At 35.3% G+C, this 13,732-nt stretch overlaps 1 protein-coding gene across 2 annotated transcripts in view; it reads left to right on the forward strand.

Moving 5' to 3' along the window:
* The window catches only part of CAB39 (calcium binding protein 39), a 32,446-nt gene that overhangs the window by 16,228 nt on the left and 2,486 nt on the right, over positions 1 to 13,732 (forward strand). For both annotated transcript variants that reach the window (XM_083364713.1, XM_083364714.1), the window contains exons 3-8: positions 4,094 to 4,258; positions 7,236 to 7,354; positions 9,833 to 10,001; positions 10,791 to 10,850; positions 11,470 to 11,535; positions 12,119 to 12,262. In XM_083364713.1, coding sequence (XP_083220839.1) covers positions 4,094 to 4,258; positions 7,236 to 7,354; positions 9,833 to 10,001; positions 10,791 to 10,850; positions 11,470 to 11,535; positions 12,119 to 12,262 — 723 coding nt within the window. The remainder of the gene's footprint in view (positions 1 to 4,093; positions 4,259 to 7,235; positions 7,355 to 9,832; positions 10,002 to 10,790; positions 10,851 to 11,469; positions 11,536 to 12,118; positions 12,263 to 13,732) is intronic.

Genomic DNA, 13,732 nt, shown 5'->3' on the forward strand with positions numbered 1-13,732 from the left:
TTAATAACATTTATATTTTTTCTTTGAAACTTTTCTCTGTTCCCAGATTAACAAACAAAAACTATTTCAACAAAAACTTTCTTTACTTTCCCATCTGCATTTTCACTGTTGCCTGATTTTCTTAGTTTATACCCCACTGTTCATTAATCTATCATTAGTTTATTAATCTACCAGAATTATTATTTGCCTAATCTACTTCTCAGTTTAAATGGTAACTTTATGTTCACTAAACATTTCCCTGGACTAAATGCCTAGAAGTAGTAATGATGAAGGAAGATTTTATTGTCATAATGCAGTATTTAAATTGCAATACTTTTGAGTTAGACCTTGAATCCTTCACATGTGGTTCTTGCTTAAAATATTTTTCTACAACAATAGTAGTCGTCAGTTTATGAATGGTCATTTAATGACCATTTGAAGTTATAACAGCCTAGAAACAGTGCTTTACTGCCCATAAAGCACTGCCTAACTTTTCTGCCCCTCCCTGCAATCACATGACTTTTGGGACAATGGATTTACATAATGACCATATGATTCAAACTTATGATTGCATGATTTACTTAATAACCATGTAAAAACAGTAAATTGTTTCTAGTCATGTGGGTGCTTCAACTTATGACCACAACAATTTATGACCAAAAATTGGTCCCGATTGTGGTCATGTCAAAGACTATCTGTATTCTCTTTCACTTTTCAGAAAGAGGAGTGGTTGATTAACTGTTTCTTAGTTTAAGAACTTCACTTCCATCTGAGTGCAGAGGTTTCCTTCATATCCTGCTTCAATTTTGGGAAGCAAGAGAAAATCTATATACTCATTTTTCTATTACAAGAAAAATATGTATTCTGGCATGACCACTTAAGTACATAAAGACAAATGGATTTTTTAAAAAGAATTATTTCAGGAGATAGCTAACATTACTTATATATTTTTAGTTTTTCTCCAGTAGCTAGTGAAGATAGAGTTATAGTGAAATAATTGTTTTCAGAATTAAGAATTCAAATTCTATAATTATGTTATTTAAATATTTTTGTTGAATTGTTTTAATTTTATATGCATTTTATTATATTTGTTTTATATGTACGCTGCCAAAAGTCACATGATTGAAGCAGTATAAAATCTAATAAATAAACTTCACTGAAATTTAAATTTATCATACTTTATAAAGCATGGATTGCCCATAGAACTTGGGCTAACAAAACAATTTAAATGATTAAGTTTATTTTCCTGCATATATGAAGCAGGGGAAATAACCAGAGGTCATTTTACTCTTTTGAATTTATAACTCAGAATGCAATATAACCATATTGCACTCCCCTGACTTTCTCATGGTAATTCAATTAAAAATCTATACAACTGATGCATTTGTATAATTTTTATGCAGTGTAATTTCTTATGCAGTTTTCCTCAACATTTATTGAAAGAAGCCAAGAATAAACTGTAGTTTGAGTCTGGTTTAGTAAGAGACAAGCTAATATCCTGACTTGAACATAATAAGCAAAGGACAAGGTCTTTTTGTTTTTGGTTTAAATTATACACCTTGAAGGAGCCTTTTCTTGGGATTTTGGGTGCAGAATCCTAAATAGTTGCATTTAATGGCTGGTATATTAGGGTGACTATTTGTCTACTTCTGAATATATGTTGATCTAATTCTATCTTTTTGGTTAACCTCAGCATTTATTTTAAATGGGCAATGTCCTTGTGGTGTATATAATTACTCTTAATGCTATAAATAGTCAACTGTATGAACTTAATTAACAGTCTGTCTCCTCTTTCTGCCTGACATTTTTAACCTTCCAAGAGATTATGATAACTGGTTTTTTAATATCCTTCAGACATCCAATATCTCATCACTAAGCCACCCTAATGTCCCTAAAATAATGCCTATTGGTCCTACCAGTCTGGTTTCCTTTCCCTTTCATAGAATCTTAGGGCTGGAAGACACCTTTGAAGGTCTTCTAGTCTAATCCCCTATTCAAAGCAGGTGTTCTGACAAATGTTTGTCAATCTTTTCTTGAAAACCTTTAGTGATGGAGCACCCACAACTCCAGGAGGCAAGCTGTTCCAGTGATTAATCATTCTCAATGTCAGGAAATGCTTTCTTATTTCCATGTTGCATCTCCCTCTGATGAGCTTCCATCTATTGCTTCTTGTCCTACCCTAAGTACTATGGAGAATAAATTGTCATCACTTCAAGTAATGGAAGACTCTTGTGTCTTCCCTGAGCTTTCTCTTCATTAGCCTAAACATAACTAGTTCTCACAACCATTCATTGTATAATTTAGATTCCAGAATCCTTATCATCGTGGTTGCTCTCTTCTGCATTCTTTCTAGGGCCTCATTATGTTTTGTGTCATGATGACGAGAACTGGACACAGTATTCCAAATGTGGCCTCACTAGTGTAGTATAGAGCAGTACTATAATTTTCCATGATCTTGATGCTATTCCTCTGTTGATGCAGCCTAGAACCAGCTTTTTTGGCAACAGCAGCACCCTGCTGACTCATACATAAGCTATGATCCACCTAGATCCCTCTCACAATTACTACGGTTGAGCCAAATACCTATTCTATACTTATGTATTTGGTTTTTCCTGCCTAATTGCAAGATGTTATTTTCTCACCACTGAACTGCATCTTGTTGGATAGGACCAATGATCAATCTGTCAAGGTCCTTCTGAACCTTGAGCCTATCTTCTAAAAGTATTAGCACTTCCTCCCAGCTTGGTGTAGCCTATAAATTTGATGAGTTCCCTTTCTGTTCCCTCATCTACATCATTTATGCAGATATTGAAGAGCACCGGGCCCAAAAGAGAACTTTGAGGTGCCCACTTCATGCTTCTTTCCATGTAGATGTAGTTCCATTGAGGATTGCCTAGTCTACATTGTTCTGTATTGCCAAGAAGTAGGCTGTGGTTTACTACGTCAAATGTCTTACTGAAGTCAAGGATACTATATACATAGCATCTCCCTGATTCACTAATTTAGTCACTTATTTAAAGAAGCCAATAAAGCTTCTGTTTTTAGCAAACCCATGCTGGCTTTCAGTAATTGCCTTCTTCATTTCTAAATGCTCACATTTCTCTCTTTCTTTTCTGGAGAATTGAGCTTTGTGACAGGATATACCCAGCAAAACAGCTGGGAATATGCAAGCTTTTCCAAGGTGACCATTTTGTGACATGTATGATAAAACTAAATGTATTTAAGTGTGTAAAATAACTTGGTCACCTGGTTTTTTACAGGCTATGACAGTCAAAAAAAATATTTAGCAAGCATGTTGTAAAGATATGTAAAATGGGTATTCTAGTAGTCAAGGGAATCTTTTACAGGTTCCTAAATAAGAAACTTCATAATAAAAAAGGTGTGATTCGGAAGTATTTTATGGGTTTTCAGAAAAGGAGCGTGGCCTAAGTGAGATATCTTCAATTCCAGAATTTGTTCAGCTTAATATCTGGGAGATCAGAGGTGCTTTTCCAAAAAGCAACTGGAATTTCTTGTTTTATTTTTCCTTGAAAACATTTCACTTCTCATCTAAGAAGCTTCTTCAGTTCTGATGTTTGAGAATGTCCATAGACATGTGGGAGATGTTTTTACAGTGATAAGGATGCTACTGTTACGATAAATTACACCCCATAACTTTGGAATCTGATTATTTTTGCAGTGTTATGGTCATGTTGAATTTTGGGGGTTGCTAAATGAATTATTTTTGAAAAATTGTAAAGGTAGTAAGGATTTAATTCAAGAGGTATGTAACAGTTGCTTTTGGAAATACAGTCTTATCTATTAATCATACTATTTAATGACTAAATATGTTATTTCACATTGATTTTATGATATTTTGTAATGTTAGTGATCTTTATATATGTATATGTGTATGTGTATATGTATATATGTATATGTATATAAAATATTATATTTCCCTTTGATGTTTTTTTTGTCAAGTTATTTGCTTTTTTTATTTTGATCACATCTTTTTTCTTTGTATCTTCAGTAAAGGTTTGTTAAGATAAATTTCAAAACAAATGAAAAAAAGTAGTAAAATTAGTAAGCAAATGATTTTCAGTTTTAAAAGTAACTAGCCTTTTTCCTTGTGCAGGCTACCGAAGAAGTTTCAAAAAACCTAGTTGCCATGAAAGAAATCTTATATGGCACCAATGAAAAGGAACCTCAGACAGAAGCTGTAGCTCAGCTTGCTCAAGAACTATACAACAGCGGTCTTCTTAGCACCCTAGTAGCTGATCTACAACTCATTGATTTTGAGGTAGGAAAATATGTACTAATGATAATTTCAAATTTGAATTTCATCAAAAATAATTACCAGAATAGATTATTTTTTTTCTAATCTCCATGCGTGGAATGTGGAGAGAAATTGGTTTCCTGCTGGATTTATGGATTATTCCTTGCAGCTATTTGAAGGGGTTTTTTTTTTTTGAAAACTAAACTAATTCATGACTGTAACAGCTGAAAGAAACCACATTGATGTCTTTTTGGATATAAAACGATTTCTTCGTACATATAGTTGTATAAGATTATGAAACATACACTGTTTGTCAACAAAAACTGACAGCCCTAGAACATTCCAGAGCTGACAAGTAATTTGCATAGTTGGGAACCCACTGAGGCCCATGGAAAGTTGAAGGATTCATACAAAAAAAGAAGAAAAACTCCAGTAATAAGTTGAATGAATCTCTTTCCCAGAACCTGAATAGGCCTATTAATTCCATATGGCTATTCTATAAATGGGAAAATAAAAACTGCTGGATAGGCTGCCAGTGTGGGAATGTGGTTTCTCTGTGATTACCTACATTATTAGTTATTTGTAATTTTATATAACAAAATATGAACTCTGCCTTTAGGGCAGGATGAAAAACATTGAGGGCAATTAGAGTTTTTTAAGAAGCAAACCATCTTCCCCTCTCTGTATCACAAGTGCCTTGTGTCTGAAGGCTCCCTGTGTTTCAGAAGCAGTAAGAACTGGAACATGTGAGAGAGGTCCAACCTAGAAATGAGGAGGAATTTCATGACACTGAGAACAATTAATCAGTGGAACAGCTTGCCTCCTGGAGTTGTGGGTGCTCTATCGCTGGAGTTTTTTTAAAAAAATATTGGACAACTATTTCTCCAGGATGGTATAAGGACTCCTGCCTTGGGCAAGAGGTTGGACTAGCTCTTAAGGTCCTTTCCAGCCCTATGATTCTATGAGGAACACGTGTTCAAAAACACACGTTAAATGGGAAGTGCAGAACTTGTTGACTAATCTTTGAAGCCTGGCCTTTATCTTACTATTTTTATAGAATGAATTGCATTTGTATTTTTTATTTATTTTTTATTTTATTTTATTTTAATTCCTTTTATATCCCGCCCTTCTCCGAAGACTCAGGGCGGCTTTACAAACTTAGCAGTAGCCTTCATTCTATGTATATGCCTGCTTATTAGGGCTTTCACACACACCCCAAGCGGCATTATTACAAAGTCAGCTTAATTGCCCCCAACAATCTGGGTCCTCATTTTACCTACCTCGGAAGGATGGAAGGCTGAGTCAACCTTGAGCCTGGTGGGATGTGAACCTGCACTAATTGCAGGCAGCTGGTGTTACTTAAGGAGGCATTAGCCCACTGCTCCACCAAGGCTCTATAACCTAGTAATGGAATATATTTTTAGAGATGTGCATATATATTTTTTAAAATAGTGTTTTCTATCATAAGGATGTTTGCTATTTTATACTAAAATTTAACAATACATTTGATCTTCAGTAACTTCTTGACACATACAGAATATGATTATAAGCTATCTTTCACACTGAAGACAATTTTTTTTCCTGTTTGCATCAAAAACATGGAACTTTTCTTTTTCAACACTGCCAGCATAATATGTGTGATTATCATCATGACAAAGTTATATCATTTAGAAATAGAAAATAGTTGAAACAAAGCGTTACTGTTGTTCATAATCACGTTTTTATGACAAATGCTGGCATTGATGATAAATCTAGAAAAAATAATAATAGGACTTGAGGCAGAGTTGGCCGGGTTATTGAATATTTTTTTATTATTGTGATATGCACTTTGAGGGAAGTAGTTTCTAGAAACATTAGTCAAACGTTACTGCTGTTTTGGGTCACTTTGCAGTGGAATTACAAATATTTGTATTTGGACTGTAGTCAGTTAGTGCCTTCTGTCTTCCTATAGAAGTATATTTTGCAGCATTTATTCCTGTAGTCTCATCTCTTTCCCCTTAGTAATAGAACTAACAAGTTATATAACCAACAACCAAAAAAATTAATAAAATATTTGCATTCTTTCCTCCTATGAATAAATACAATGAAATACTAAGAAACCTAAATAATGTGTGTAAAAGGAGGAGAATCACAGAAAATGATTCATTATAATTAGCTTATGTATTGTCTATGTGTATAGATTAGAGCCATGGTGGCGAACCACAGGTGGCACGCAGAGCCTTCTTTGTGGGCACGCGTGCCATCACCCCAGTCCTAGGCCTTCAGCTGGATTTTATAAAGTCTTTTCGCTTTAGGCCTCCGCCACTGTGTGCAAAAAAAAAAAAAAGGTTCAATCAATCAATTTCATCTTCTCATGGGAAAAAAAAGATCTTGCAAAGTTGGAATTGATTGATTGAACTTTTTAGTCCCACCCAGTCTGCCGTTACCACCGCGGCCATGCCCACCCAATGGGCCACGCCCACCTGGGACCGGATGATACATAAGTGGGTTTTGGGTTGCAGTTTGGGCACTCGGTCTCTAAAAGGTTCGCCATCACTGGACTAGAGAGTTGTGGTACATACAAACATTTGTGATTAGCTGATTCTTTCAAAGGGATTAGAAACATTCTATTTTGACATGCTAATAATAAATTCATAGCTAGTCAAGATGAACAAGGTATAAACTATGATGGCTGGAGAAGTTGAGTTCTTGGTGGCAAAGAGAATCTGTAACTTTAGGATGTAAATATCATACAGTCATAGGTGCAGTTGAAAGCAGTAGCTAAAAACCTTTTTTGTAGGAGAAAATAAAATCCTGCACAGGGAAATTAGTTTTGGTAAAATTAGGCAATTAAAAGTTGATATATCTTTGTAACTGCTATTCAATAGAGAATAAAAATATATATTTATATTTATAAAATATATATTTTATAAAAATAGTGATAAAACACAAGTCCTTCGACTGAATCAAATCAGTTTGTAAAACATAACCAACATAACATCTTAGTTTGTATTTTTGATAGGGCAAAAAGGACGTGGCTCAAATATTTAACAATATTCTGAGAAGACAAATTGGTACTAGAACACCCACAGTTGAATACATCTGCACTCAGCAAAATATATTGTTCATGCTGTTAAAAGGGTATGTATTATATTGTAAATATAAAATGATTGTTGTTTTTCTCATGTAAAACTAGTTTACATTTAATTATTTTCTATTTGGGTAGGGCTGTAGTATCACCTTAGTAATTATCTGTATAAACTTTATATGCAATTACTTTATAATTGTAATTATAAAGTGTCAACTAGTTTGTAGACCTAAAGAACTGCTGGTATTCCTGTAATTATCTGCAATGGCAGGAAAATTCTGAACTTCAATTACTTGTTAAAGGACCTCCTATCCCACCCCCTGCCCCCAAGAAGCCCATTTCTGCCAAATTTCATGCATGGGCTCTCCCAATAGCCTTCTTAGCACAGAGGTCCCCAATCTTTTGGGCATCAGGGACCAATTCCATGGAGAGAGGTTTTTGCACGGACCGGAGGGGGTGTGGTTTTGTGTGCTGCCTGCATCCCATGGATGAGGCTTTGCTTGTTTGTGCAGACCGGCTGCTGGCATCCATGGCGTGGTATTGGTCCACAGATCAGGAGTTGGAGATCCCTGTGTTAGCATAACAATGAGAAGTTTGAAACTTTTGCATCTGTTGGTCCTTAACCACAATTTATTATGTCATCTTAACTCTGGGCAAACTACTATTAAGTTTAATTAGTGGAAATGAGGCTTGTTTCAATAAACCATAATGAAAGGATGGGATATTATACTACATTTAAATTAATGAGAAATGCAAATATACCAGCGATGTGTTTTCAACGTAACTTCCCGTTTCCTGCAAGACAGAATTAAAACTTGTACTTCTACGAAATTCTTACCACATTAACTGTAGCCTAGCATTATTATTTTTTAATACAGACAATGTTTTAGAAATAAATCTTCCATACCGTATTTTAATGAAGGACGAGGGGGGACATGATAGCAGTGTTCCAATATCTCAGGGATTGCCACAAAGAAGAGGGAGTCAAGCTATTTTCCAAAGCAACTGAAGGCAAGACAAGACACAACGGATGGAAACTAATCAAGGAGAGAAGCAACCTAGAACTAAGGAGAAACTTCCCGACAGTTAGAACAATTAATCAGTCGAACAACCTGCCTCCAGAAGCGGTGAATGGTCCAACACGAAGTCTTTAAGAAGAGATTGGACAGCCATTTCTCTGAAATGGTATAGGGTTTTCTGCCCGAGCAGGGCCTTGGAATAGATAACCTCCAAGGTCCCTTCCAACTTTATTATTATTATTTTATGGAAGGTAGATTTAAGATTTCTCTGAAAGGCTTGAGTCAAATATCCCTGCAGAAGAATACTAATAAGTGTCTTATTTTAAAGATAAGCTTCCTGTTCTTTTAATGTGTCTTCATAAGTAGCCTTTAAGTGTGCAATTGTTCTCATTATTTTGTTTATGGGTTTTAATTTTGTAATTGTTTGCATAGTTTGTCACCTTGCTATGGAAATTGGCCCTTAAACATTGAATATTTGCTCATGAAGTAGACTGAAGTCTTCCCGCACAATGCGCTCTGTGTCTCTTGATATACAATTGATAGCCTTGTAGCAATGATGAATTATTGGTTCAGTTTTCTCAAATAAAGAACAACTCTTTGTGTATGGTCCCCCTCCAGATTGCTATTTCCTCTGCTTGTATCGTGCATTATTATATTGAAGCATCGTGCTTCATTTGTGTTCACAATCACAAACAAACGTGAAACCTTTCAACAAATTAATGAATAGTGAAGTATAGTTGCTGTTTAGCACAGAAGAATATTTATAATTGTTTTTCCCCACGTCGGGGAAATGAAATCTCTTCCTGTCATTTAAAAAACAGTTAAGTAACGCGAGAAATAACAAAATAGAAGAGTTTGTTTGTAAACAGAAAAGTACTTATTTCTTTTGATCATTGTTTGCTTCTTATTGAACACATGAACAACAAACACAGTGCATTCAAAGCTTGCAAAATATTGCTTATTCGTTCAAACTCAGCAAATAAATAATACACTAAAATTCCACCAAATTTTAAGGTCATATAGTTAAACTGTAAATTACTTAGGACTTTGCCAGTAAAACCAACACTTGTTTAATGAAATTCTGGATATTATTCGGCGTATGATGGTAATATTCCTGGAATTCCATTCATGAAAGCATTTTGTAATCTCACTCTATAGGGACGGATGCCATTGGCGGCGCCTCTTGGTTCTTCTTTAAATTCCCTGAAGCCCCTAGCAGTTGGAAAAAAGAAAAAGGCGAGATAGCTTGGTAGCATTAAGTCAGCAAAAGGTGAAAGAGAGAGAAGGGGGGGAAGGACACATACCTATATAGAAAAGGGGGATACATGGAACATTTTTTGCCCAGAATGTTTTTTTCTCCTTCAAAGCCTAACTGAACATAGAGACATTCATGCAGTAGAAGTGTTGTACCAATAAATACGAACTTAAATTTTTAGTAGGCAATTTAGAACATTTATAATCTGCTCTGACTGTATGCCTTTTTTGTTGATATTATATTTCTTACCTAAACAGGTATGAATCTCCAGAAATTGCTCTGAATTGTGGAATCATGTTAAGAGAATGCATCAGACATGAACCACTAGCGAAAATAATCTTGTGGTCAGAACAGTTTTACGACTTCTTCAGATATGTGGAAATGTCAACATTTGACATTGCTTCAGATGCATTTGCCACTTTCAAGGTTGTATTTTTTATATTCGACAATACTTAAAAATTTATATCATGACTGCTCAAATTCATTTTGGAAAATATATCAGTCAATTAGAGACCCACAAAATAACATTATTAAAATTACAGAAATAATACCAATATTAAACTGTACATCAAACTTTTAAAAAAGAGATAAACAACAATGTATAGCTTTTCAACTGTTGAATTCTAGAAACATATAATGGTGAGGGTTAATAGGAATTACAAACTTAATAATATTGGGGTGGGGCTGCAGGTTCTCCATCCCTGCTGAAATAAAAATTGCACAAAAATTATGATTGCACTAGTTTTCTTGAAATTAGACGTAAGCTTAACTGAGTTATGTGGCACATAAATGGAAAAGAATACAGGTAGTCCTCGACTTTCAACAATTCGTTTAGTAACCAAAGTTACAACAACACTGGAAAAAATGACTTAGGACCATTTTTCACAAACTGTTGCAGCGTCCCTATGGTCACATGATCAAAACTGAGATGCTTGCCAACTTTCATATTTATGACAGTTACAGTGTCCTTGGGTCTTGTGATCACCTTTTGCAATCTTCTGACAAGTAAAGTCAATGGGGAAGCCAGATTCACTTAACAAATTGTTAAATGGAGCAAAACTCAGTTAACTAATATCTCACTTAGCAACAGAAATGTTAGGCTCAGCTGTGATCGTGAGGAACAGCTGTATTGTTAAAAATTGTTTCAGACATCCTGAAATTATAGAAAAGGAGAGGGGTTATCTTTTAAATAACAATGTATTTTCTTATTTCAAGGATTTACTTACAAGGCACAAATTGCTGAGTGCAGAATTTTTGGAACAGCATTATGATAGGGTATGTATTTTTATTTCTTTGTTATAATTTCTTTCAACTATCAGAATAATCACATTATGAGAGTAAAAAAACAATAAAACATTTCTTGCCCAGCTAAATATTTTTATTTTCAGCATTTTCTGATTCATTGAATCAATGCAAGTTGTACCTGGGATGTGAGCAGTTTTTTTGGACAGGAAGTTCTTGCAGTTGTCTTAAAAAAATCTATGAATAAAATTATTTTTGTAAGAAGCAAACAACACACTCTCACTGTGTTGCCATTCCTGATAGTGATGCTAATCAGAGAAGTACATATGACAGCCTTGCTCCATCTACTGGCCATAGCTAATGATAAAAATATAGAGTTGACTGTTTATAATCTCAAGTACATGTTTGCCTAAAGAATTAACTGAAAACTCCATTCAGTAAGCTGCAGAATACTTATTTAGTTGTTTTATGTATGTAGTACAAGAATAATGCTAAAAAAATTAGAACAGTCTCTAAATGCATTGAAATTTGGTTTCTATGACTCGCATCCAGTTCTGTTGTTGTTTTTATTATTTCTAATTAAATGAGTCAAATAACTTGGGATCATTCTGTTGATTGGAAAGGCTATAATTATTTTTTTTCTCCCATCCAGTTCTTCAGTGAATATGAAAAATTACTCCACTCAGAAAATTATGTAACAAAACGACAGTCACTTAAGGTAAAAAAAAGAATCACTATGCAATGGTATAAGAAGACTTAGTTATTCTGTTTTTGTATATTAAATTAAAATGTGTCAGGAGGATTCTGAATCTTAGGAAATTTGTATGTTATTTATGTAACTTGTTAATACCAATTCTATAAGTATGCGTTGCCAGTCAATAATAACTAAAGCTTAAGCTTGTAATATAAATTTCTCCTTTTTACTATAAAACTACTCATTTTTTTTTAATTGGAAGCAGCAGTAGTAAAAAGATCATTTTGCCATTTTCCTTCACCTTCCTTGCATCTGTGGTCTAGTCTGGAAGAAGGCATCCATATTTGTTCTTTGTGCTTCCATTTGACAATTATTGGTCCATAAGGCAACGACGACATCCATTTTTATGATTTTTGGAATGAATCCAGATAATTTTAATAGTTTGACATGGCAGAGAATGACATGGCAGAGAATAGGGCATAATAGTAAATTAGCCTAATATCACTATTTATCAAAAGGAAATGCAACCATTGGCTCTGTTAACTATTGCTACTTGTGTGCTTTATAGTTCTTATGAAAAAACAATCCTGTTTGTTTATTGCTGTAGCTACTTGGTGAATTGCTACTGGATAGACACAACTTCACAATTATGACAAAATACATCAGTAAACCTGAAAATCTCAAGCTAATGATGAATCTTTTAAGGGACAAAAGTCGCAACATTCAGTTTGAGGCTTTCCATGTCTTTAAGGTAATGCTGATTTACAATTACAGTGTAATAAAGTTGCCTAGTAAGGTTTGAATAAATGGGAAAAGGATGGAGCCAGCAATTTTTGTATAAGTTTCAGAATCATAGTATGTAAATCCATGTAATTATTCTTATTTTTTAAATTCAGCATCAGAGATCTAAACTATGGTATGAATAAGTTTATTGCTTGCGAAAATAAATATCTGAATGCTGATTTTAGTTTCCTAATTAAGTTCCGCCTATTTATATAACTTTTAAATGGGTTTTCTTTGTATTTTGCTAGGCTTTTTATGGATATTTGACCTACTTCCCAATCTGGAAACAGCATTGGAAACACTGCCTAAAGAGAAGCATGGTGGCCTAGAGGTGGAGCTCTTGCCTCACAATCAGGAGGCTATTAGTTTAATCCTATGTAGTGGCAGATGTTTCTCTCTGGGCACAAAGAGAAAATATCTGCTGCAAACTCCCTATAGTAGGGCTTTTCAACCTTTTCACCCATTGTACTACTTTTAGGATATGGCAACATCCGAGTACCACCAGTCGCCTAGCAAGGTTTAAAAAACTTGATGACCAAAAAAAAAGGAAAAAATTGAAGTTCAGGTAGTCCTTGACTTACAGCAGTTTGCTTAGTGACTGTTCAAAGTTATAATGGTACTGAAAAAAGTGCCCTCCAAGCCACAGCCGAACAAGACACCTGCTCTGCCCAGCAGTGCTCTTTCTCCTGTCCATGGTTTTCATTGTTGTGAGCATTTCTGTTGAGGATTGGCAGCGGGGGTGGGGTGGGGTGTGTTTGGTTTTTATTCCCCCCCCCCGTCTGCTGGGTGGTTGCAGCAGGTTTTGGTCACTTTACATGATTCTGGGACACTGACCATCGTAAATATGAATCAGTTGCCAAGCATCTGAATGTAAATCGCAAGACCCTGGAGTTGCTGCAACATTCCAGCTGATCGGTGGTGCTTCTGGGCTCAGAGGTGCTAGGCAGCGCCCAGCTGGAGCCTGGCGCTGATCCTGGCGCTTCCACTGAGCCCTGACAGCCCCAAAGAAGTGCTGATTCTGGCGCTTTTGCTGAGCCCTGACAGCCCTGCATCTCCAGCCATCTCTTGCTCAGGCTTGTGCGGTGCTGCTACCGGTTCAGCTCATTCCCCTTCCCTGCTACCACTTTTCTAGGATGGTTGTGTACCACCTGCCAGGTGCCAATCTACCACAGGTGGTACCCGTACCACTGGTTGAAAAGCCCTTCCCTATAGAATCAGAAAGGACGTTCGGCTAGTAAACACTCAGCTCCCTTAAGTTACCTCAACTCCACCCTAATGCAAGAGATTACAGGGTCATTAAAAGAAAAAAAATGGAAACACTGTCTACATTGTGAAATTGTGATTCTGACAAATTTTTATGCATGGATTATATATGGTGATTCTGACAAATTTTTATGCATGGATTGCATATGGTACATTGTACTTCGGTCATTGTAAA

Source organism: Vipera ursinii (genome assembly GCF_947247035.1).
Source record: "Vipera ursinii genome assembly, chromosome: 5".
Classification (NCBI taxonomy): Eukaryota; Metazoa; Chordata; class Lepidosauria; order Squamata; family Viperidae; genus Vipera; species Vipera ursinii.